Source organism: Neofelis nebulosa, chromosome 4, assembly GCF_028018385.1.
Source record: "Neofelis nebulosa isolate mNeoNeb1 chromosome 4, mNeoNeb1.pri, whole genome shotgun sequence".
Taxonomy (NCBI): Eukaryota; Metazoa; Chordata; class Mammalia; order Carnivora; family Felidae; genus Neofelis; species Neofelis nebulosa.
Window position 1 is genome coordinate 60,175,329 of NC_080785.1, and position 25,725 is coordinate 60,201,053.

Genomic DNA, 25,725 nt, shown 5'->3' on the forward strand with positions numbered 1-25,725 from the left:
AAGGAAAAGCGGAGGGTTACGTTTCACTGCATGGAAAAAGGGTGGGCTTTAAGGGAAAGGGTGCTAGGGCATTTGGGGGTTAATTAAATATACTGGAAGAAACTAGTGACATACAAAAGCAGACTTTGTTCCAGAAACATTTTGAATTAGGGACACATGGGGAAGCTGTCCTTTAGCTATAAAGCAAAGTAGCCGTGTTGTAACATTAACAAAAACCATCATTTCGGTGCCTCTCTTAACAAATAACTGTTTCTACAGCCACATTACCATCCCAAATGGTAAACAAGGTAAAAATCATAGAGACTCCCATTTGCATTTTTTTTTACCAACTCTCATAAATGTAAATTTATAAAGATTTTATCTTGTAAGAAACTATTTCAATGGAATTTAAAGTACTAAAGAAGAAGCTATAATGCATGGCTTACCAAGCATACTGCCAGCCACCAGGATATCAAAGAGTGTGTCTGCATAGCGACGATAATCTAATCTTGAGCCTGTGGAATCCAGAAACTTGGCTACAGCTTCAAGGTCATCACCAGCTTCATTAAGCCCCTGGACAAGTGTATCCCTGAAGACCGTGGGTTCGAATTTCTCTTTTTCATCTAAAATAAATGTTACAAATTATTCTTTTTTTTTTTTTTTAACACATTCTATCCCAAGAGCAACTATGCATTTCTCTGGTTCATTGTTCTTTATTTGACAGTGTAATTATTTAAAAGTTTGAAGACAACTAAGTTCTTCTACTAGATTTCGATGTTCTAAACCCCTTGTTTAAACATTTATTAAATCAAGTAATTTACTTTCTATTTAGAGGTGCCAAAAAATACATTAATTCTATCTAATACATAATAGAATTAATAACTGATCATTTATGTCATTCAGAGAATAGGCCAATGTAGTCTACTAATCCTAACCATCCGAAAAAAAATAAAGTAGAACAATCAAAACTTAAAATTTTGTTTCATCTGAGATAAAGAAAATGATCCAGGGACAACTGCCTAAGAATAAAGGAGAATATATAAATAAACAAAGGTTAGGAGGGAGGAAATAAAGAGGGACATATCTTTTTTAAATTATTTTTATTATTAACATATAACATTAGTTTCAATCATCAATATATCAATTCTATAATTGACATACTACTTTCAGATATACAACATAATGATTCAATTTTATATATTTTGCAAAATGATTACCACAATAAGTCTAGTTAATATCCACCACCATGCATTGCTAGATTTTTTTTTCTTACGATGAGAACTTGTAAGATCTACTCTCCTAACAACTTTCTCTTATACCGTACTGTATCATTAACTACTGTACATTACATCCCTGGGACTTATTTATTTTATAACTGGAAGTTTGTTCCTTTTGACTACCTTCACTCATTGTGCCCACCCCTCCCTCTCTGCCTCCGGCAACGACCAATCTGTTTTCTATGAGTTTGGGGTTTTTTGTTTTGTTTTGAAAGACTCCATACCTAAGTAAGATCATATGGTATTTGTCTTTTTCTGACTTGTTTCATTTATCATAATGCCGTCAGGTCTATCCAAGTTGTTTCCAATGGCAAGATTTCCCTCTCTTTATGGCTCAATAATATTCTATTACATATGTATATACCACATTGTTTAATCCATTCATCCATCAATAAACACTTAGGGTGCTTCCAGATCTTGACTATTGTAAATAATACTGCAATGAACATGGGGGCGCATATATCTTTTTGAATTACTCTTTTCATTTTCTTCAGATAAAATTTTCTTAGTTCGGTTTTCTTCAGTTCTAAATTTTTTGAGGAACTCCCAACCCGTTTTCCATAGTGATTGTGCCACTTTATATTCCCACCAACATTTCATGAGGATTTCCTTTTCTCCACATCTACATTAACACTTGTTATTTCTTGGAGGGATGTCTCTTTTTACAAGGTAAGTTATTCCAGGGCATATTTAAAGTATTTAATATATATCATGAACTAGATATGTATATTTATAGCTTCAGAGCAGACGCTCTCAGTCTTTTTGGTCTCATGACCCTTTGCCACCCTTTACAAAAAGTACTGAGGATTCAGGGGCGCCTGGGTGGCTCAGTAGGTTAAGCATTCAACTTAGGCTCAGGTCATGATCTCTGTTCATAGGTTTGAGCCCCATGTTGGACTCTGCTGACAGCTCAGAGCCTGGAGCCTGCTTCAAATTCTTTGTCTCCTTCTCTCTCTGCCCCTTCCCTATATCACACTCTGTTTGTCTTAAAAATAAACATTAAAAAAAAGCTACAAAATAAAATCACTAAAAAAAAAAGTACTGAGGATGCCAAAGAGCATTTTTGTGTAAGGAGGTTGTATCTATGGATACTTACTTTATAGAAATTAAACCAGAAAATTAAAAAAATATTTATCAAATAAAAAAAAATTAGTATGAACCAGGCTTTCTTGAATCTCTTTAACACCTGGCTTAATAGCAGACAGATGGAGTCCCATATCCACTGTAATATCACACATCATGTAGCCTCTGGGAAACCACCATAAACCAGAGTAAACATGTAAAAGAGACAAATAATATCCTAGCATTATAATGACAATATTTTTGAATTTGTAGAAGCCCTGAAAGGGCTTCAGAGGATTTGGGAATAAAAATACATGTAGCTTTCTATCCTCAGCAGACTCTAGAGAGACTTTTTGTGGAAGGTCATTTGGAGTCAGTTCTTTTTTTTTTTTTTTTTTTTAATTTTAATTTTTTAGTAATCTCTACACCCACTGCGGTACTCAAACTCATGACCTGCAGATCCAGAGTTATCAAGAGTTGCTTGAGCCAGTCAAGCACCCCTTAAATAAACCTGATCTTAAACAAAGCAAGGATCATACACTGTTGAAAAGAAGTGAAGATGATAAATTGGAGGAGGTCAGAAGAGGCAGAAAAAAAAAAAAGCTAAATTAAAGGTAAAAGTAAGATTCAATTCAAAGGACTTCTTCACCTTTACCTTCCTTTTAGGGAGAATGAGTTGGGTGTGGAAAGGGAGGGGCAAAAGATGAAACAGATACTTCACAAAAATCTTACCATAAATACCTTTAGGGAGATAAGTGGATACTGCAACTCTAAGAAGGCAAGAGGGAAAGGAGAGGAAGAAGAATATATTATATAAAGAAAAGAAACATTTCATGAATAAAAGAGTTCTTGGAAATGGGATGTATGATAAAATAAGTTAAAAACTCAATAGTAAGAGCTGAAAGACAAAGCTGAGAATATCTCTTAGAAACGAGATTTAAAAAGTCAAGAAAAAAAGACCTAGAAAATAAGTGCAAAAAAATAAGAAAAAGAGCAGACAAGTCAAATGTTTAAATAATGAGCATAATGAGAATTTTTTAAAAGCAATCTCTACACCCAAGGCGGGGCTCAAACTCACAACCCCAAGATCAAGAGTTACCCGCTCCACCAAGTGAGCAGCTGGATGCCCTCAGAATTCTTTTTTCAAAAAGGAAAGAAATGATTTAAAAATTTCAAGAAAGTTTTACAGAGTTGAAGGACATGAGTTTCCCAATAAAGAACTGTCTAGACACCAGCACAAGGATTCAAAGTGGGCCCACAACAAGGCTCACACATTATCGAGAAATCTCAACACTGGGAATAAGGCGGCTATTGGAAGTTTCAGGGGTAAAAACCCAAATCACATACAAACTACCAAAAAACTAGAATGTCATTAAATTGCTCCACAGAAATATCAGAAACCAGATGAAATTTCTTCAAAATTCTGAGGGACAACGATTTTGAAACCACAACTCAGTGTTCAGCCAAACTGTTAACTCAGCACGAAAGCTGGATAAATGTATTTTGAGACACCTGAGGCCTCAAAAATGACGTTTCTCATAGAATCTTTTTTAAAAGAGCTACTGAAGCAGACACTCGGCCAAAAATGAGAGAATAACTCGTGATTTTAAGTCAGGAGATCCCAGGAAAAAGGAGGAAAAAAGAACATGAGCCAGGAAATAGGATTCTCCAGGACACCGGTGAAAAGACATTTCAAACATTTCACGTTGACAGCTGTACTGCAGGCCCAGGGAGCAAACTGACCAGGAGAGCTTTTCACTAAGAGTCTAACATGATGGAGGATAAGAATTCCTAAAGTTTTTGTATTGGAAGATTTACATAACAAAGGGAAAGGTTAGTATCGACTAGTGTTAAGGCACAGAAAACTCATCAAAAAAGGGAAGATAAATTATGAAACATTAACTCCAGAGACAAAATGATGTTCAGAGAGATCAAACCAACTGCATAACAGTTGAGCTATGAATAGCAGGTATAAAGTCCCAATAATATAAACCCTAAATAGTGGCCAAGCTAAAACTGCGTCACAGAGAAAGAATTGAGAAGAGGTCTGCACATGAAAGAGAGCTAAATCTTCATCTTCCAGAGCACAAACAGGAAAGTCAGGAAATAACCATGTAAGGATGGTATTTGGTTACATGAATGTAAAAATTAAAAGAAGCATGTAAAAAGCAGAAGGCATTTTTCTGGGGGATCAGATTTGCTGTCTCTATCATGTGTCTTGCAGAATTCTTTTGACTATTTAAAACGCGTGACTGTGATACAATTAAAAACTACTTGAAAACCAGACATCACCTGCCTGGTTTGTACAGACTCACTGTTTTCCTGATCTAGTAGAAGGGATGAGTTGTAAGGGGTTAACACCACAGCACAAGAACCAGAGAAGAATGGCATTCCCAGGACCAGTCAGAGTCACACAGCATAAGATGCCATAAAGACAGACGTAAATTGAACACTATTTTTCATGAACAAGAGATAAAAGTCCTTTTGATGCCATAAGCAAAACATTAAGCAGCCCAGAACATGCAAATGTTGAATGCAAAAAAAAAAAAAAAAAAAATATATATATATATATATATATATATATATATATATATATATATATATATATATATAATTAAGGTCTTGTTTTGTAGAGGGGGAGGAAGAGAATGGGAACTCCAGAGGAATAGATTATGAGAGGCTGTTAGAGGGGGTAATCGTGACTGCACACGAGGAACTCACTGGCAAGCAAGGGAAACTTCACCCCCCACTCAGGGTCCAGATTTACCAAAAGGTAATTCTCCTTTCCACTTGGGAGAGAAAGTTTTCTTTCCTTGTAATATGAGAACATGAGAAGAAAAGACTCTACAAGTTGTTTACTGTCTTGTAACCAGCTTTCAAAATCAACTGACGCCATTCCTGCAATGGCACTATGACACATTTGGATGTTGACTCAGGTGGTAGAACAGACTTTGATGATTTGAAAATTATTAATTTGAAGCAGTGGAAAATGAAAGCTGGTACACAGGTAAAAATCTAGACTATGCTAAGAATTCATGCAGAGGGCTTTGTTTTGAAACTAAGAGACAACTTAAAAACTTGTGTCTGCACAAAGCCCTTCATTTCGGTTTTATTTTCCTAAGAGATTTGCCAACGAAGAGGAAAGTAAAAGGAGGGAGACAGCAGGTCACGGTCGAAGATACTTCAACAGTGAGCAATAACGCAGTAGGTCAAGATGATCCCTTGTAGCTCGGAAATCTAAAGAAATCGTGATGGCATGAAAGGATTAATCATTCTTTTGTAGGCCGAAAAGCAACTCCCATCTGCTGAGATAAAATGCCCACCCAGTGGAATACAAAATTCCCCAACAAGAAAATGGCCACAACCCTGTCGAACGTTTGGAGAAACATGACATTTTACCCAAAGGTTCTTTTTTATCTGAAACAACATTACGTGTAATTTGTACTTCACATGAGGACAGTCTAGCAAAAAAACTAACAAAATCCTAATGAAAATATGCTATTACTCCTTGAGTTTCCATTTGACAGGTCAAACCTCCCTAGAAACGGGAAGTATATAATTAGGGTCTCAAATTTATACTGTGTTGGTGAATCAGAAGTGTGACACTACAGAGTTAGTCATGCTGGCCCTTGTACTGACACTGAGAAACAGGTCTATTTCTGATGCTCAAATATGTCCATAAGTTATCTAAACACAATGCTTTCACTGGAAACCATGGTAACTGGTTAATATAACACTTTTCCTACCTGTTAATTAAGTGATAAATAGCATAACTTACATCCCTTTTTGAATGTCACTTAGTTATAATAAATGAGTAAGAACTATGATGGGTTTTCTACCTATGTGCATACACACACACACACACACACACACACACACAGAGTTCAACATTTGAACATTTACCAGCTTAGTCGCTAACACTTACTGAAAATCTAAGAGTGTTTAAAACTGTCAACACAGATGAAATGGAGTATGTGGTCACTCTGGTTGCCTGTAGTTGGTTATTTTTTTTCTCTCCTATTTTCAGTAATTTTAATCCAATTTCTCTACAAAATTTATAAAGAGGAGAGTTCAGTCATTAACTATTTCATTTAGCTAAGCATAACAATGGCTCAGGGGAGAAATTCCATCATTTCAAATTCCCACAAGCCATACTAGAAAACATAATCTCTTTGAAGAAAGTATCATAAACAAGATGTGCATATTTTATAAAGGAAAAGAGTCTGAATGGATTTCTAAATGATGTGTCGCGTCATAATGTTTAATTTTGATCTTAGGCAATAAAAATAGTTTTGTTTCCCTGACTTGGCATGGAAGAGCATTATTAGCTTTGTTAGAAAACAATTTCAAATTGAAGACAGACCTTCAGAAGACAGCCTAGCAAAATGACCTTGAGATATCCTCACTAGATTTTTTTCCTTACCTCTAGAAAACTGCCAGCCATTTATCTGAAGTCAGCCCTATCATAAGAGCAAAAGAAAAGCCAAAGCACGACAAATCATCAGGATGCAATTCACTATTATGAAGAGCAGAAATTGAGGTTGACTCCATTTTTTTTTTTTTTTTTTTTTTGGATTTCCAACCAGCAGTTTGGCACAAAATAGCTCAAGTGCTTAAATCCCCAACAGATCTGAGTTATATGAATCCACATCAATGGCAAATAATATATATTTCTGGGTAGCTCTGAGTATTCCAGCAGCGGTAAGACACAGGCACAATCTTGCCCACTAAATGAATCAGAGATAAACCAGCTCAGATTTAGAGAAAACCTTTCTGGCTTAAAACTGAAGACTGACTCTAAGGGCCAGTTGACTTGTTGAATCACGCCTGCTGTTGTGCAATACACCCTTGGGCCCTCTCTTGGCTTTTAAGCTCAGTTACCGTGAATCAGCGTCCCACGAATAAAGCTGGAGATCCAGGTCTGAGATTAACATGTTCCCCCAGTGGGCAGGCGATGGCAAACCTTTCTGCACCTCACAGTTGGACATATATTAGCTATTATCACATTACCAGGCCCAACAATACCTTAACTATAATTAGCTTTCTGAACTATATCGTTCCTTACTGATGAAATCCTTCTGAAATCATCCACATCATTTTCCCCCCATTGACTGCTTTAAACAATGAGATAAGGAAGGCACATTGACTGTACCACCTTGTGTTAATATCAGGGTCCAGATTTCAATGGGGAAATATCATGGGGACACAATTTATATGACAAAGACGGGACTAAGCAGAAGGAGATGGCTGAGGTCATATGTGTATTAGTTTATAGGGATGAGCCAGGGATGGAAAAAAAATAGAAAACGGGAAAGCACAAGACAAAAATTACTGTACAAAATAATCACCTTTTGCTTAGTTTACAGTTTCTTAGTTTCATTGTTTCAGTACGAATGTGAATTCCCTGCAAGCAGCATCTACAAAGAAATCCAGCCTCGGGGCTGTCTAGCTACTCTCATGAACTCCTCCACTCCATTGATTGCATGGAGACTTCTTTTTCTTCTGCAAGGCTAGACTTGCTACTTATGCAGACACAATCCTTACGCAAGACAGCGGAAGGTTCAGGGGCCACCTCAACACTGGAAATGCCAAAGCCGTAACATATGGGTCATCAATTCAACAATGTAGCACATGATACCATTACATGCCATTATGTTTCATAATCAGTAGTGAGGCCTTCAGAGAGATATCCCACCATCATTTAGCTTTCTACATGATATTTCCTTAAATACGTTTCAGTTACTATCCTAGTGTTAGTCAACATAATAATCGTGTACCATGTTTCCTTTTAAAAAGTTTCCTAATCAGGTTATGGCTCAGCTATTTTTTTTTTTTCTTTTAAGTCCAAGAGGACTTCTGTATAAGAATGCCAAACTGATTAAACACTTAAAATTTAAAACCATTCTTTATGCAGAAAGGGTAGGGAGATGAACGTGACCTAAAAATAAGTCATTCACACAAACAGAAATTTTCCCAGTCATTAAACAGGTTCGACACTACCTTTCCACAATAAAAGACACTTGAAAATACTGAGTTTTCAAGATAGTTAGGCAATACATTTAATGTGACCTCTTAAATTCTCAAGAGTAAAAACTCCTCAATATCTCCTTCCCTAGATTACCTCTCTCCCAAGTTTTACCATCTTTGCTTTCAACATTTCCTTAAAAACAACAAAGAATGCAAAACTCAAATATAAATGCTGATGTCAAAAATAGTAAAGTTTATCTAGTGTCTTCATAGCCTCACAGGAGAGTGAGGAAACCTGAACAGACAGAATCATCCTCATTTTGTAGATAGACACAAAGTTTAGACAAGTTAAATGACTTGTCTGAGGTCAGACACCTAAATAACCCTTCAGAGGCTTGGAGGCAGAAGAACTTCAGATGCTACATTCAGAGCCCAGGAGAGTAGAACTAGTGAGCTTAGGTGTGAACAAGGATAATTCGAATCCTTCCCCAAACTCCTGTCTTGCTGAGAACTTCACCTACTCTCTCAGCCCCCCAGTCCCACAAATATGCAGCACAACCTACCCCTTTTCCGAGTTTTGAACCGCTGGCCTGTTAGCACTGGCTTCTGATGCTTATTCATAAAATTTCTGAAAACAAAGAAAAAAAGATTATATATTTCAAATAAGCAGTTCATACAAAAATGTATGGCTAATAAGCATGTGTTCAACCTCACCTATACTGAATACACTTTTAAAAAGCAAGGTGGGGGCGCCTGGGTGGCGCAGTCGGTTAAGCGTCCGACTTCAGCCAGGTCACGATCTCGCGGTCCGTGAGTTCGAGCCCCGCGTCAGGCTCTGGGCCAATGGCTCGGAGCCTGGAGCCTGTTTCCGATTCTGTGTCTCCCTCTCTCTCTGCCCCTCCCCCGTTCATGCTCTGTCTCTCTCTGTCCCAAAAATAAATAAAAAACATTGAAAAAAAAAATTAAAAAAAAAATAAAAATAAAAAAATAAAAAGCAAGGTGTAATTAAAAAAATTTTTTTAATGTTTATTTATTTTTGAGAGAGAGACAGAATGTGAGCAGGGGTGGGGCAGAGAGAGAGAGAGGGAGACACACAGAATCTGAAGCAGGCTCCAAGCTCTGAGCTGTCAGTACGGACATGGGGTTCAAACTAGGGAACCATGAGATCACGACCTGAGCTGAAGTCATACGTTCAACCAACTGAACCACCCAGGCACCCCAAAGCAAGGTATAGTTTTAACTGTTGAACTGGCAAAAATTTTTGAAGTTTAATAATATCTAGTGTTGACAAAAGACATAGGGAAAACCACAGACATAAACTCTGGCATAGGGAATAAATTCCACACAATACTTTTGGGAAGCATTTGGTGAATATAAATATTTACATGTTATAACGTGTGGTCTAGCATTTCTTTTCCTAGAAATTTATCATTTTACCTGCACAAATATGCATATTTATGTGTGTATGTGTGTGTGTGTATAAAGGTTTAGCTGCAGCATTGTTGAATGCATAAAAACATGCAAAGTTAAATGCTCATAAACAGTCATCTGGTTAGATAAGTTATCATAAGCCATTAAGTGGAATGTTATGAAGCTATACAGAAGAATGAGTTAAATCTAAATGTATTGCATTTCTTGCTCTGGCTACCTCTCTGATTATGTTTCCCACACCTGCATCTCTCCCCATCACTCACTGTGCTCCAGCCAGACTGCCCTCTTTCTTCCTCCAACGTGCCAGAGAAGGTTTCCTCTCCTCTGGGAAGATCTCTCCCCAGCCCTTGAGGTGGCTCCCTCACTGACACACTCAAGGGCCTCTTTTTCCGAGAGGCCTTACCTGTACATCCCCACTACTGGTGTCTGTTCTTTCTCCTTTTACCTAGCTTTACTTCGCTTCACAGCCTTTAGCAGCACCTGACATTCCACTGTTATCTGTTTGCCTGCGGTCTACTTCTCCCATGAGGGTGCAACCTCTAGGTGAGTAGGGACTTTGTCCGTTCTACTAAAAGCAGTATCTTTAGCATCTAACACAATGGTAAGTAAAGAGTGAGCATTTAGTAAATACTTGTTAAATAAGCTGTTGCAGACATGGAAAGATGTTCAAGGCACAGTGTTAATGGAAAAAAGCAAGTTAAATAAAAGTGTGAAGCATAACTTTTTGGTTAAAAAGAGAGTATATGCAATATTTGCTTTTCTCTGCAAGGAACATTTTAAAAAGAATCAATTATCTTTAAAAAAAAAAGTAAAAAAACAAAAAAAACCAAAACTCTGCTCCATAAGATCTTTTACAAATTAAGAATAACCTTGTTGGCATTAATATTATAACCTGAAGATATATCCAGGTTGCCTAAATTATGAAGACCAAACAATTTAAGAGAATGTCAAGCAAATGATTTAATTACCTTTCAAGGGTCTTCTTTAAATTGTGATTTGAAAATGTTTAGATTTTTTCTGATTAAGTCACTATTAAACAATCAAGAAAATTTGCAGTATTTAAGCGAATTATTTATGTCTCAAAGTTTAAAAAAAATCTTCAATAACATGGAAAAATTATTCACTTTATACACCAAAACCTTCTTTCCACAAACAAAAGAAGAAAATCTCCTATCTTCATATAGAAAGCAATCTGCTTATCACTCAAAAGTTTAATCATAATTTAAGTGGAATTGATTAAAAAATAAAGTAACAAACACAAAAATTTCTTCTATAGTTTCAGTACAGATAATTTTTATTAATACTATAGTGTGAACTTAATATATCATGCTTTGTGACATAAAGGTGACTAAGCCAGATTCCGTGCCCTCAAGGAGTATGCCTAGGGGAGATAAAATCCACAAACATTTACAACTCAACAGAAGTACAACCTAGAACAAGCTCAGAGAAAGTGATGGCAGCTGCTACATACTGAAATAATTACAAATGCAATAAACTCTATTTGATACAAGTCAGAAACAGAGCTTCTCATGCATTGTTTACATTCACCACAAAACTCATTCAGAAAGTTCCTCGTTGGCATTTTCAGCAGATTCACTCTGGATTAGCAAACAGGTCACTGGGGGTACATGTGATAAATGGGCGCGCACATACATGTTTATAGCTTCTACCCCCCTCCCCAAACATTACAAATATCACATAAAATGTTTTCTTGTGCCAGCAAAGAAAAACACCTGGTAAAGAGTTTAGGGCTCATACTGAGATATAAGAAAAATAGACCCCAGGTAGCCAGAAGCTTTTCCAGCAGATGAACACGCAGGAACGAGTTACGCAGGAACGAGTTACTCTTTGCCAAAGATGTCTCCATTTTGTAATCAATAAAAAATACTTTTGAAGTGTGAGCCTTCACTAAGAGTTTTATTTTAAGGTCCAGAAGATAAACTCACAGAATTCTCTACCTCTACCTTTGCATTTTGTTGCTCTTTTTTCTGCTAATGAGGAATCACCACAAAACACAGCCTACCAACGACAGAGTTACTCTATTTTAAAAATCTTTAGCTCCATTTATATTCATACTTTCTTCAGTTCTAAACACAAAAGTTTGTTTCTTCGTGGTCTAGTTTCCTGGGCTTACCATTCACACTCTCCATATACTATATGTGGAAGATAACATAATAAACATGCAAACAAAAAAGTATACAAAGATCTTAACGAACACAACAGCAAATATTAAAACAAACACAAACAGAAACTCACCTACTGGTATTGAAAGACTAAATGAAGATATTCTGCTCAGCAAGTCTCTATCGCTTAGCTGTTACTATTTAGAGCAGAGGTCTGGCTTCTCTCTAAATTTAGCAATCCACGCTACATTATAATCTGCTCCAGGGAGGGTCAGGCTTTATAAGGCACTCACTGAAGCTGTGGCAAAAGAGAAGCAAGGGCACTTTGAATAAGAAACCGTGCTAGTTTAAACCTGGGAAAGTAACAAAAAGTAACAAAGACAGCTCTATTAGGCCAACATCAAAAGCTTATTTTTATTGGGTTGCATTACAATTTACAACTTGACAACAACTAGAAATGCATACTTATGTGTGTATGTGTCTATGTGTATGTATTTTAAAATCAGTTTTACAGAATCCTCAGAGACAAAACTTATGTGGGGTACAACCTATGCATGCATATATGTATGCATATAAAACAATAAGCCAAACACACAGACAAAATAAAAATAAGCTCCTGCTGTCCCCCAAAATGGAAAAGCTCCAGGGTTTAAAATAGTATTATTCAAGAAAACTGTATGCAAAATGGTAAAACAAAATGGATTTAAATATTTCACCTGCCATCTAAGAGACTAAATTTCTTGGATATTCCACAAGATAAAAAAGACAGTGAAGTATTAAAATGATTCAATCAACCAAAATTCAAAACTAAGCACCCTATTCATGAAATAAACATTTTTTGAATACATTCCTATTTAAGTCTAAATGGAAAGAGTTTTAGGTTTAACATAATAGATGAATTTCACGCACCTCCCTCTATTAATATTCTAGCTGCCCTGGGTCCTTCACAGATTCCATCCCTTACTCCCAACAGGACTCAGGGCCCAAGTGTGATGACGGGCCAGCACTCAGATGGACTGGCCTCTTGCCAACAGTGCGCTAATTCTGCCAGTTGTCCAGCACACCGTGAGTAGACTGCCCTGTTGTATGTGCTCTTGCTGGTGCTCTCCTTCTTTCATTCCCTTCATTTTGGAAAGAATGTGATCTGCCAGAGAAGGACTTCTTACTGTTCCTAAAAGGGGATGATTGTTCTTCTGGTCTGGATGATATTTGAAGTGTGATAATCTGCCTTATGTAATATGTTACACTGCTAATATGCACATATAACTATGCTATCCAAACAACCTCAACTTTAGGAATATGCATACACAGGGGGTGCCTCGGTGGCTCAGTGGGATGAGCATCTGACTTTGGCTCAGGTCATGAACTTACGGTTCGTGGGTTTGAGCCCCGCAACTGGCTCTGCGCTGACAGCTTAGAGCCTGGAACCTGCTTCGGATTCTGTGTCTCCCTCTCTCTCTCTCTAATATAAACAAATAAACATTAAAAAAAAAAAAGTTGTTTGGGAAAACAACTTGACCTTTAAGAATCATGAGTATGCACACAGGACAGTGGGGTGGAAATCTTCTGCAAAGGGATAAAAGAAAATTGTTTCGGCTCTGTGAGCCACATGGTCTGTTTCAACTACTCAATTCTGCTGTTATAGCCTGAAAGCAGCCACAGACAATATGTAAACAGGCGGTCGTGACTGTATGGCAATAGAACTTTATTTACAGAAAACAAGTGGTAGATCAGGCTGGGCTCCCAGGTTGCAGTCTGCCATCCCCCATTCTAATGCAGTGCGTCCAAAAGGAGTGTCTGTGATGGTGGAAATGTTCTAGATTTGTACTGTCTAATACGGCAACTACTAGACACATGTAGCTGTTGAGCCCTTGAAATGTGGCTGGTGTAACTGAGGAATTAAAATTTAATTTTCATGAATTACAATGAAAATAGCCAACGTGGCCAGTCGTTACGGTGGGCAACCCAGTTCTAAAGCATTCATTATAGCCTAACCCACTTCAATTTAATAAAAAGGTGAAAATACATACAAAGAATATGACGGTTTTAAATAAAGTGGCTTGGAGGAGCGTTTTGCCCAAATTTCAAAACCTGGTGGCTATTGTGAGAAAAGAAGAATCCAGCAAACTTAAAAGTGAAACTCTCTCTGGGTAGTAAATAACCCTGGAGACAGTATGAAGGAAAAAAAAAAAAAAAAAAAAGACTTTCCGTTCTAAGATGATAAAAGTTACCAGGCAGCAACATCATCTCCAAAGTATAAAGTGTTTGGGAATGGCACCGTAACACCAGCACACAAAACTGGCAATGTGATTGCCACTTCATGGCAACATTCCCATGAAGCACTTTGTGCTCAGGAGGAACGTTCAAGAACTACCTTTTATTCTATACTCCAAATGAGCGAAATAATGTACCATAAGAAGAATGAACTAAAAATTTCCTAAAGTTATAAACTCTCCTCCTTTCCATTAAAGCTAAAACTCTAGGAACATACATCATAAAATCCTTCACTAAAAGTTGTATCCAGGAGTCATTCGGGTTCATAAAAATGATCTCAGAAGAAGCAAAAATAATTAAGTTGCTCTCTAAAAGTGTAAATTACTAACATTCTAAAGCAATAGACCAGATAAATGCCTACAATAACACTACACTTTGTTGCCAAGAAAAACATTATCTTTTTAAATGTCCTTATGATTTTGTACCAAACAGCCTCTGTACTCAAAATCATCCCCAGCCTCTACAGAATTCTTCATTATATCTCCAGGCACATTCTATGTAAGTTTTAGTTTTTATAATAATTGGAAAAAAAAAAAAAAAACAAACAACGAAATTTCAAATAGTAGCCTATCTATAAAAAAAAAAAAGTTTCTAAATAAAATCAGATATTCCCTTCTTTAGTACAAAAATATTAGTCACTCAAATGCCACTCTACTTAATACTGGTTCAGATTACATACATATAAACATGTTACCGAGTCTTCTTACACAGTGAATGGCAAAAACATTTTCCCTCTAAAATCTAAAATAGTACTTTAAAGAAATATAGGCCAAGGTCACCTGGGTGGCTCAGTTGGTTAAGCATCTGACTTCGGCTCAGATCATGATCTCGTGGTCTGTGAGTTGGAGCCCATGTCAGGCTCTGTGCTGACAGCTCAGAGCCTGGAACCTGTTTCATGTTTCAGATTCTGTATCTCCCTCTCTCTCTGCCCCTCCCCCACTCACACCTGTCTCTCTGTCTCTCAAAAATGAATAAATGGTAAAAAAAAAAAAATTTAAATATCACTATTATATTCATGTCCCATTTACTCTTATCCTCAATGGTATGAAAGAACAAAAATAATCTTTCTTAAAGAGTACCAAACTTAATAATAGTTCTCCCCTCAAAAACTTGACAACCATCTCCAGAGGGACATTAATGGTGGAAATTTAAATTGTGCTAAGCAACCACCTTACAAGGGAAGAGTGACCAAAACCCAAAGGAATTGTGTTGTGGAAAAAAAGCACTAAGAGCTTACTACTCATCTAAATCTTTTTCTGATATAGAGGCATCATGATAAAATTTTCATTATCATATTTCCAAAACAATTTCACACCTTACACTTATTAGCGTATCTACCTTGGTTCTGAATGGTGATACCTTGTTTTCCTTTTAGCAAAAATAGAAATATTCTAAAAATCACATTTTAAGTATCAATGTACAACTTCTTCAGAGAAATAAATTAAGACAATGTGTAATGTCTGGGAATGCAAGCTGGTGCAGCCACTCTGGAAAACAGTATGGAGGTTCCTCAAAAAACTAAAAATAGAACTACCCTACGACCCAGCAATTGCACTACTAGGCATTTATCCACAGGAAACAGGTGTGCTGTTTCGAAGGGACACATGCACCCCCATATTTATAGCAGTGTCATCAATAACAGCCAAAGTATGGAAAGAGACGAAATGTCCATCGAGGAGGGATGAATGGGTAAAGAAATGTGGTATATATACACAATGGAGTATTACTTGGCAATGAAAAAGAATGAAATCTTGCCATTTGCAACTATGTGGATGGAACTGGAGGGTATTATGCTAAGTGAAATTAGTCAGAGAAAGACAAATATCATATGACCTCACTCACATGAGGACTTTAAGAGACAAAAAAATGAACATAAGGGAAGGGAAATAAAAAATAATATAAAAACAGGGAGGGGACAAAACAGAAGCGACTCATAAATGTGGAGAACAAACTGAGGGTTGCTGGAGGGTTGTGGACAGGGGATGGGCTAAATGCTAAGGAATCTACTCCTGAAATCATTGGTGCACTATATGCTAACTAATTTGGATGTAAATTTAAAAAATTAAAAAAAAAAAAAAAGACAATGTGCAATGTCACTTATTTCCTCTTAAGTGAAGTTATTTTATAAAACTTTTAGGAAGTTGAATAAAACCCTAAAATGCTTTCACTCTATCAATTCATGTCCTCTGCTTAATGTAGATTGTAAGAAGTAGTTCAGGGCATGCATATTCCCTTCTCTGGGCCCTTCTCCTTTCCCCAGATGGATTCTCTCCCCCAGATCCTTCCCTTCTTCCCTTAACAACTAACCAGGCATATTCATTCAACTTCACAGATAGTCTAATGTTACTGATGTGATTCTTAAAGTCTCTCAACACTTTGAAACACACACACACACACACACACACACACACACACACACACACACACCCCAGACATTTATAAGAGCACACTTTGGCTTTTAGAAAGCCAGGTTCTCAAAAATAATGTTTCAAAGTATTTTAATAGCAAAACGCCCCAAAACCTCTGTTCTAGGTAAGTTAAAACAATTAGAACTTTTGTCTACAAGCAAAAGTACTGTGATGACTGCATACCTACAATATTTCAAACCACAAATTCTAAGAATTTAGAGGAAATGGTGGCATAAAATAAGTACATGCCAAAGATTGGGCAGCTGTGGTTTAAATATATATTAATTTGTATTTTGGGGGGTGCTTATTATGTGTTAAGCATTATTCCAGAGCAGTGATCTCATTCTGGGGTAATTATGTGCCCTGCAAGGGAACATGTGGCAATGTCTGTAGATATTCTTTTGTCATGCTGGGGAAGTGCAGATGCTACTGAAATCTAGTAGGTAGAGGATATAGGTGCTGCTAATAATGGACAATGCACAGGAGAACCCCCCCCCCCCAACAAAGGGTTATCTGGTTCAAATCCCACACTAAAAAGGAAAAAAAAATTGTGAGCAAAACCAGAGACAGCCTATGCTCTCCAGAGTTAAAAGCTGTGCACATACATCTACACATACCAGAGCAGTAACCAGGCAGATATTTCCTTGAGTGACTTATTTCTGTTTGCCAAACATTGATGTTAATTTTAGAGAAAACACATTTATCACTGAGTAGCTTGTCATAACTAAAATCAAAAGTGCAATCAGTATACAAAATAAATGCTTGCCACAGTCTTTAATACTAATTGCTGTCTTTCCACATGGATAATTGTGCATCCTCTGATGATCAGGCGGAAGACGGAGGGTAGGTAACAATGTGGGATTGAAGAGGGAGGCAGAAAATGCGGAGGGCGAGCGAACAAACTTTCCCTACTTACGGATATCACAGCACTGAGATAAAAAGACCACAAGGAAAAGATAAAAAGTATATGACTGAAAACTACAACTGTTTAATTTTTTGGACTTGGAGAAAACAATGATGTGTTAAGTAGAAAGAGAAAAAAACCTAAACGCCCACCAAATTCTATATACGTGATACAATCTAAGCTACACAAAACACACGTGGTCAAGAGAGTGCATAGAGTTCAGGGAGCATTTTATTCCTGTTCTGTTATTTGTATTTTCTATAATGTAAGAATGCATAGCTTTTTTAATTAGAAAAATTGCATGTTTAAATGGGAACTCTTTAACCTCTTTTGAAGTTTAAAGCAATCCCCATAAGTGTGGCAATAATATTATCTGTGCATAAGAAGAAATATGACCTAGGCTCCAAATATCATTTCCTACTAAAGAACAAAGGTCTCTTGGATAAATGACTGATTCCAAGGTTAGAGCAGGGAAGATTCAATATGATTCTCAGAAGTCATGTGTCAGAAAGTACTGAATGGCTTTTAACAAAGAAAGATAAAAATAGATCAAACTACATAAAAACTATCCTGAAGACAATCCACTGACATCACCTGAGACAATGTGGCCACAAAAATAATTAACAACAGCATGGAGAATAACTCAGTGAGTAAAATAAGAATCTGGAGGTCCAAACTCATTTATTTTAGCGAAAAGAAACAGATCAGTGCACAAGGGAAAGAGAAGTAATTAGACATAAATGTAAGTTTTCTTTTCAGTAGAATGACAATGGAAAAATACAGAAGGAAACACGGAGTTAGAAAATCATTGTGCCAAAAACTGATTCTTGCAAGGATCATCAATGGATGCTAAAAGTGCCCTGACACACTGTGTGCGCGTGTGCATGCGCATATGTAGAGGTGCTTGATGATCAACAGGATATTCGAAAAGCCTCAAAGCATCTTCACATCAGTTACAAAAAGAAAATGCTAACTCTGCAGTGCAGCAACAAGATAACACCTTAACCCAGGGACAACAGACATCACATGACTCCAGACAGTTTACAGTTAGAACAGGATATTATCTGCGTGGCATTCCAAACAAAAATGCATGATCTGAATCTAATGATGAGCAAACAAAGGCACATCTAGGGACATTCTCCAAAACAACTGGCCTGTATTCTTCAAAAATGTTAATGTCTCAAAAACAAAAACAAAAACAAAATAAAAACAAAAATCAAAGAACTATAGCAAATTAAAGGAGACTCAAAAGGACATTACTAAATGCAGCATGTAATCCTTGAGTGTATGCTGTACTGTGAGGAATTATATACATATTATGTGTGTGTGTGTGTGTGTGTGTGTGTGTCTATACACACACACACACACGTAATGTATTTAGGATAGTACTGGGGGTAATTGATGAAACTGGAGTGTAGACTATGGCGGTAAGTATGGTATCTATTATAAATTCACTGAATTTTACTATTGTACTGTGGTTCTTTAACAGAAATATCTTGTAAAGAAATATGCTCTGATGAAAAAAGGGGCAAAGTGTATACAACCTCCTTTTACATGGATCAGAAATAAAGTGAATATGTAATTATAGAACCAAGGAGCAAAGGCAAACATTGGAAGACATACATGCTTTAATGAATGAGGGTGGGCAACAAGAGTAATTCAGGGAGCTGAAAAAGCCCAAGAACCTAAAAAACACAGGGATTTTGTATTTTGGGGGACTGCTTAGAAATAAAGCTTGCCATAGAGAGAGTTACTCTAACTTCCCAGATCCTTCAGAATTTGGTCAGCTGTGATGTAGGAAATTACCCTGCTGTATTGATTGCACACTCCAGTAAAAAAGCAAACAAACAAGCAAAATAAAACCCAACTCTAGATTTGAAGATCCTTAGAATACATTACTCTGGTTAATGTATTTCTTTCTATTTGTCCCATGTACAGTATTACACCCAAACGCTTTTACTGTAACATCATAATGAGGGTTCTTTATACTGCTGCACATACAGACTACACAAAATCCTTGGCACAGCAAGCTATATAACCTGCTTAGCAATGCCCTGCACTACGTATGTTATTCCTGCCACGGAAGTAAATATTCTTCTATATTACAGTCCTAATTGAGGAGATATTCAGAAGGATGATATGAAAGAAACTATTATTAAGGATTACCAGTAAAGTCAGCATTAAAAAAATGTGTATGTATGCAAAATATGTGAGGGTTTTAAGTGTTTTATTTATTTTTGAGACACAGAGAGAGACAGAGTGCAAATGGGGGAGGGGCAAAGAGAGAGGGAGATACAGAATCTGAAGAATGATCCAGGCTCTGAGTTGTCAGCACAGAGCCCGAGGCGGGGGTTTGAACCCACGAACCGTGAGATCATGACCTGAGCCGAAGTTGGGTGCCTAACCGACTGAGCCACCAGGGTGCCCCAGATGTGAGGTTCTTAAAGCTAAGAAGTTCTAGCTTTGAGTAATTCAAAACAAATACCTAAAGCCAAAATTATGGTTCCTAAACAGAAAAGGCTTCTAAAATTTTTAAATAAAACAGGCCATTATTTTTTCTATATATCTAGAAAATATTTATCTAAGCAAAAACCACCTAAGCACAAAATACTACATAATAACTGATGAAGGGGTGCCTGAGTGGCTCCCTGAGCCTGAGTGGCTCAGTTGGTTAACCATCTGACTCTTGATTTTGGCTCAGGTCATGATCTCACACTTCTTGGAATCCAGTCCTATGGCAGCCTCGTGTTGGAATCTGTGCCGACAGTGTGGAGCCTGCTTGGAATTCTCTCTCCCTCTGTCTCTGCTTCTCCCCTGCTTGTAGGTACATACACTCTCTATCAAAATAAACAAACATTAAAAAAAAACTGATTAAAAAAAGATATATTCCAGAATTTTCCTATCAAATTACTTTTTTCCTTCAATACAGGCAATGAAAATATTTTTCAAAAAGCAATTTAAAACACTTATTGATGGGGTGCCTGGCTGGCTCATTTGGTAGAATGTGTGACTCTTCATATCAGGATTGTGAGTTCAAGTCCCACATTGTGTGTAGAGATTACTTAAATATAAATATTTAAATAAACTTAGAACAATTTATTGAGGGGCACCTGAGTGGCTCAGTTGGTTAAGCATCCAACTTCGGCTCAGGTCATGATCTCACTGTTTGTGAGTTCAAGTCCCGCTTCGGGCTCTGTGCTGACAGCTCAGAGCCTGGAGCCTCCTTCAGATTCTGTGTCTCCCTCTCTCTTCCCACCCCCCCTTACCCCCCCCCCCTGCTTGTGCTCTCTCTTTCAAAGATAAATAAATATTTTTTAAAAATGTATCAATCAACTGAATTATCAACAGAATAAATATAAAATCTCACAAGTTGATGATTTGGAAGGGCTATATCTATCAAGATATGATTTTATGTTACTCTTTGTTTACCTTATTAACATATGGTCATACCATTTATATTATAACGCATACCACTCGATTACTTGAATAAGGTGTGAAAAAATACTTTTTATAGAGAAAATAATTCCTTAAAAATTGATAATAAGATCAGTTCATCATATACCCATGGTTGCACATTTAGAGAAAATAAGGAAAACAGATGGAGATAAAATATCTATAAATCTAACTTTAAGTAATGGCCACTGTATACATTTTAACATACTACATAATTCTCTATTAGGTTGGTACCTACATACAGAAAATATTTAAATCCAATTCTATCACCTTTTCTAATGTTACAGCAAAGAATAACCTAAAAAATGTCCTTGCATTAGAACTTGCAGTTACAAGATTTGATTCAATGACATCCTCTAGGATCTTTATTTTATTTTGTTTATTTTTTTAAGTTTATTCGCTTATTTTTGAGAGAGAGAGAGAGAGAGAGACAGAGAGCAAGCAGGGGAGGGACGGAGAGAGGGAGAGACAGAATTCCAAGCAGGCTCTGCACTTGAACCACCCAGACGCCCCACAGGATCTTTATTTTAAAACCTATGTGTTCTAAGGGGGCTCCAGGGGCTCAGACAGTTAACCATCCAGCTCTTGATTTTGGCTCAAGTCATGATCTTGCAGTTTGTGGAATCCAGCCCCTCATGGAGCTCTGCACTGACAGCGTGGAGCCTGCTTGGAATTATCTCTCTCTCTCAATATAAATAAACTTAAAAAAATTAAAAGCTATGTGTTCCAATGCATCACTTTAGGAAAATCAGAATCATTTTATTTTATTGGACTCTGTTAAACTGTAAAGTACCACTAACACACTGATGGCATAAAAACTAACAGTATAAAAGGGCATAAAGTGAAAAATAAAGACACTTTCCAACTTTTACTCATAATCTTATGTCCATGGAGTAGCATTCCACTCCATGTAAACAATAACGAATTTAAACCTTTGACATTGTCCGACTTGTATCCTTTCAGAAAATGTCTATGCATATATGTCAACAAATTCACATACGTGTGTGCATAGAAAATGGGTTGAACATTTACGATGAGCACCCAAGATATGCCAGCCCATGTGCTATCAAACGATCCATAAATTCATCAGTTTACCATGTGTACTACTCCGAGGGGAGATGGGGACGATGGCAAAGGCTACGTATGTATGGAAATAGAAGGTATACCAGAAATCTCTGCACCCTCCCCTTAATCTAGTATAAAGCCAAAACTGCTCTAAAAAAGTAGTCTTAAAAAAAAAAAAAAAAAAAAAAAAGGAATCAGCAGGGAGTAGTGCCAAATTCCAGAGAGCAAATCATTTTATTAAAGTTGATTCTGTGTCACATGCAAAACTGGTAGGAGTCTATATGACTACTTGTTCAAGTGGGAAGTTAGAAGATAAAGTTATAGAAATGGGGATTGAAGTATATTCCATTCTTCTCTTAACCAAGGAGAGGAAAGAGAATCTTCTAGAAAAAGGATTACACCCCTGACTAGTAACCAGTGGGAGAATTTTGCTTTGGAGCATTTGCTTAAAAAACATGATCATGGATTTGCAGGAAACTCAAAGGTGGTGGTGGGCAGGCATCCAAACATTTCCACATTTATGAGTTCTCTCAACCAAGCCTGCAACCATTCCCCCCACCCCCCTCACCCTGCCCAGGAGGGGACCTGCCCAGGCCTGTCTGGCAGATGAAGCCTTATTTGAAGGGTGGCACAAAAATCACTTACCATCCACACGAGTATTTCACAATTGCCAAAGCACGAACTGAATAGAAATGTCAAAGCCAAGCCCCGGACTTGGTGGTATACAGCACACTGATGATATGGGACTGTATTCCTTGGAATAGTTTTATAGCAGTGGACTACATAAATTCAAATGTAAAAAGACAAAATCCCCAAACACTGAACAAAAAGTAGCACAGACCTATAAATTCTCAAGTACATTTTTTTTTTTTAAGGTTCAAACAAAGAGAATAGCTTGTTTGTATTTATTTATCAAACATATGACTGGTACTAGTCAACAGGAATTCAACAGGGGTTAATCAGACAGGTTGCACAGTGCTAGTTTTCTACCAAGTGGAGGTTTAACCCAAGCACTACACAAAAACCTGGGGAGTGCGAGTTAACAAGAATTAATAGTCTCCAGTATGTTAAAATAATCCCATGATGCATTTGAGTTGTGGTTGTGTTTATTAATGTTTTAACAATATGTTTTACTTTTTTTTTTTAAGTTTATGGATTTGAGAGAGACAGAGACATCATGAGTAGGAGAGGGGCAGAGAGAGAGAGAGAGAGAGAGAGAGAGAAACCCTAAAGCTCCGTGGTGACAGCACAGAGCCCAAGACAGGGCTCAAACTCACAAAACCATGAGATCATGACCTGAGCTGAAACAAAGAGTCGGATGCTTAACCAACTGAGCCACCTAAGTGCCATGTTTTTTGTTGTTGTTGTTTCGGTTTTTTTTTACTTTTTAACTTACAAGTGATAGCCATGAAGCATAGAACCCTTTGAAAACCAGGGACCCAAAACCCAGATCTTCATCTAACAATCCGATAACGCGCTGATGTGTCAAACCACTTGCTTGAGGTCATGCATTCCATTCTAACATTGGTCATAAAGCAGAGATAAAAAGCAAAAAATGCCTTCCCATCAGGGGCTTCCATACAGCGACCAGTCAGGGCCAGAAACTGATCAACCCGGTTTCCATTCAGTGCACTTTCCAAAAAGCCAACCAAAGTTGTAGCATGGGCTAGGGGAATTATTTACATGATACTCGAAGGCAGTTTTTTCATTATTTGCCTCATAGACTTTATGGTTTAGAATTAGATAGAGTAAAGCATAAATATTAATTTTCAAGGCTAGTTCAGCACTTGGATAAATTGAACTGGCACAGGCTACCTCCCAAATGCCAAGCGGTTTTCCACGGAGTTCCGTTACGGAAACATGTATCTTTAGTGAGAGGATTTAACAAAAGTCCTGCTTCTGAGAGACATGTAAGTAAGAAATTTATGGCACAATGGTTTCTAGTATCACAGGAGCTGGTTATCACATTGTTTCCTGCAGAGGCTCACCTCTAACAAAAGCACAATCTTCACACTCCTCAATACCAAAGCCAGACACCTTTCCCCTAGGCAGCAATTTCCTCTGTCCGTGCAACGTGGGGTTCTCCTTCCTGTTTATAATAACCTCATTCTATTACCTCGTGTACTGAGAAAAACACGTGCCATTTGTTTTTCTTAGAAACGATCACAAAAAAAAAAATCCAGGAAGCTGTCGTTGTTTGAAAAGAAGTAAGGTCCTCTGTGCAAATGAACAAGAACAGGAGGACAGTAGAATATTCTAAAACTGCTCACCCAACAGTGGCTTATGATATATTCTCTGCAGTGTGTAACAGTTTGTATTCCTTCTGATTACTCTCCTCTGCCTGGTGGTTTTCTTGATATTTATTTAAAAGTCCTCAAAGATAATAGTACATCTAACCATTGTTTTTTGAAAGTCTTCATCTAACATAAAATTTGAAATATGAATAGACAAAATATAATTCTACATCTTTCAAACACTTTGCTCAACATAAGCCAAATCATTCCATTTGGCATTTAACTGCCCCCAAAACACACTTGCTGAAGAGACCCATGGCATCAGCATCAACATCAGAGTGAGCTAAGAATGAGAAGTACTTTCGCGCATACTCTGGTCACATCAGTGCATGTTATATTACAAAATCAGAAATTATTCTAAGTCATGTGTTTTATTCCCTAGTAGATGCAAAGGGAAGATACTGCAGAAACTCCTAATGACAACCACAATCCTGCATTAAAATGGTTCACATTAATCTGATTATTACATCCCTGCTTTATCTCTCAGGTTTAACTGTTTCAGCAACATCTCTAATCCACTGAATAAAAGTAGGAAAAAAATAGATCAGAACAGTCCAACTGGAAAGAAGTCAAAGTGAGAGAATAAAAACTCCTAAACTTCCTTTAAGGTATAGATTTTAAGAATTCCATGGATCAGAGATTCAGAAATATTTAAAAACTAAACTTCAGAAAGAATTTCCTGGTTATTTTCTAGGTATTTATATTTTAGTTATTTTGGAAAATTTCAAAGCATATAGTAATCAAGGACAAAATATTCCAATAGGTGGCATTTTCTTTTCCATTGTTTGTTTTCATGTCTATTATCAGCTTCCTGCTACCACCAATGCTGAAGATAGTGGTTTGTACTTTTGGATGTAGTCTTAAACATGTGATGTCACATTTTATAAACTACTCGAGAGCAAGAACATACGATCAAAGTGTGCTTTAAAATATAATCTATTGGGGCGCCTGGGTGGCGCAGTCGGTTAAGCGTCCGACTTCAGCCAGGTCACGATCTCGCGGTCCGTGAGTTCGAGCCCCGCGTCAGGCTCTGGGCTGATGGCTCGGAGCCTGGAGCCTGTTTCCAATTCTGTGTCTCCCCCTCTCTCTGCCCCTCCCCTGTTCATGCTCTGTCTCTCTCTGTCCCAAAAATAAATAAAAAACGTTGAAAAAAAAAAATTTAAAAAAAAAATAAAAAATAAAAAAATAAAAAAATAATAAAATATAATCTACTTTCATGATCTTAAAAAGTAGACATATTGAGGAAAACATACCTTTGAATGAAATCACTGCTAGCTCCAGTATAGTTGGCTGAAAAACTGCAGCCAATATTTATTTTATAAATATTTATGATGTTATAATATTTTATGTAATTGTTTTTCTTGGGGGTTGTCCTCCCTGGAATGCTGTCCATTTTCTGGTTTGCCAAATTCATCAGCCCTTCCAGACTTGGTTCAAAATCTCACTTTCTCCAGGAATTAGCCCTCCCACTGAGCTCCACCCATTCTG

General features: G+C 37.1%; 1 protein-coding gene across 2 annotated transcripts in view; it reads right to left on the reverse strand.

The window, feature by feature from the left end:
* Window positions 1-25,725, reverse strand: part of BZW2 (basic leucine zipper and W2 domains 2) — a 63,494-nt gene that overhangs the window by 31,314 nt on the left and 6,455 nt on the right. The window contains exons 1-3 of one of the 2 annotated variants that reach the window (XM_058724909.1): window positions 11,973-12,063; window positions 8,849-8,913; window positions 426-602 (exon numbers count right to left, since the gene is read on the reverse strand). In XM_058724909.1, coding sequence (XP_058580892.1) covers window positions 426-602; window positions 8,849-8,906 — 235 coding nt within the window. In that variant the 5' untranslated portion in view covers window positions 8,907-8,913; window positions 11,973-12,063. Of the gene's footprint in view, window positions 1-425; window positions 603-8,848; window positions 8,914-11,972; window positions 12,064-25,725 lie in introns of those variants that run through there. The other variant, XM_058724910.1, reaches the window with a different exon arrangement.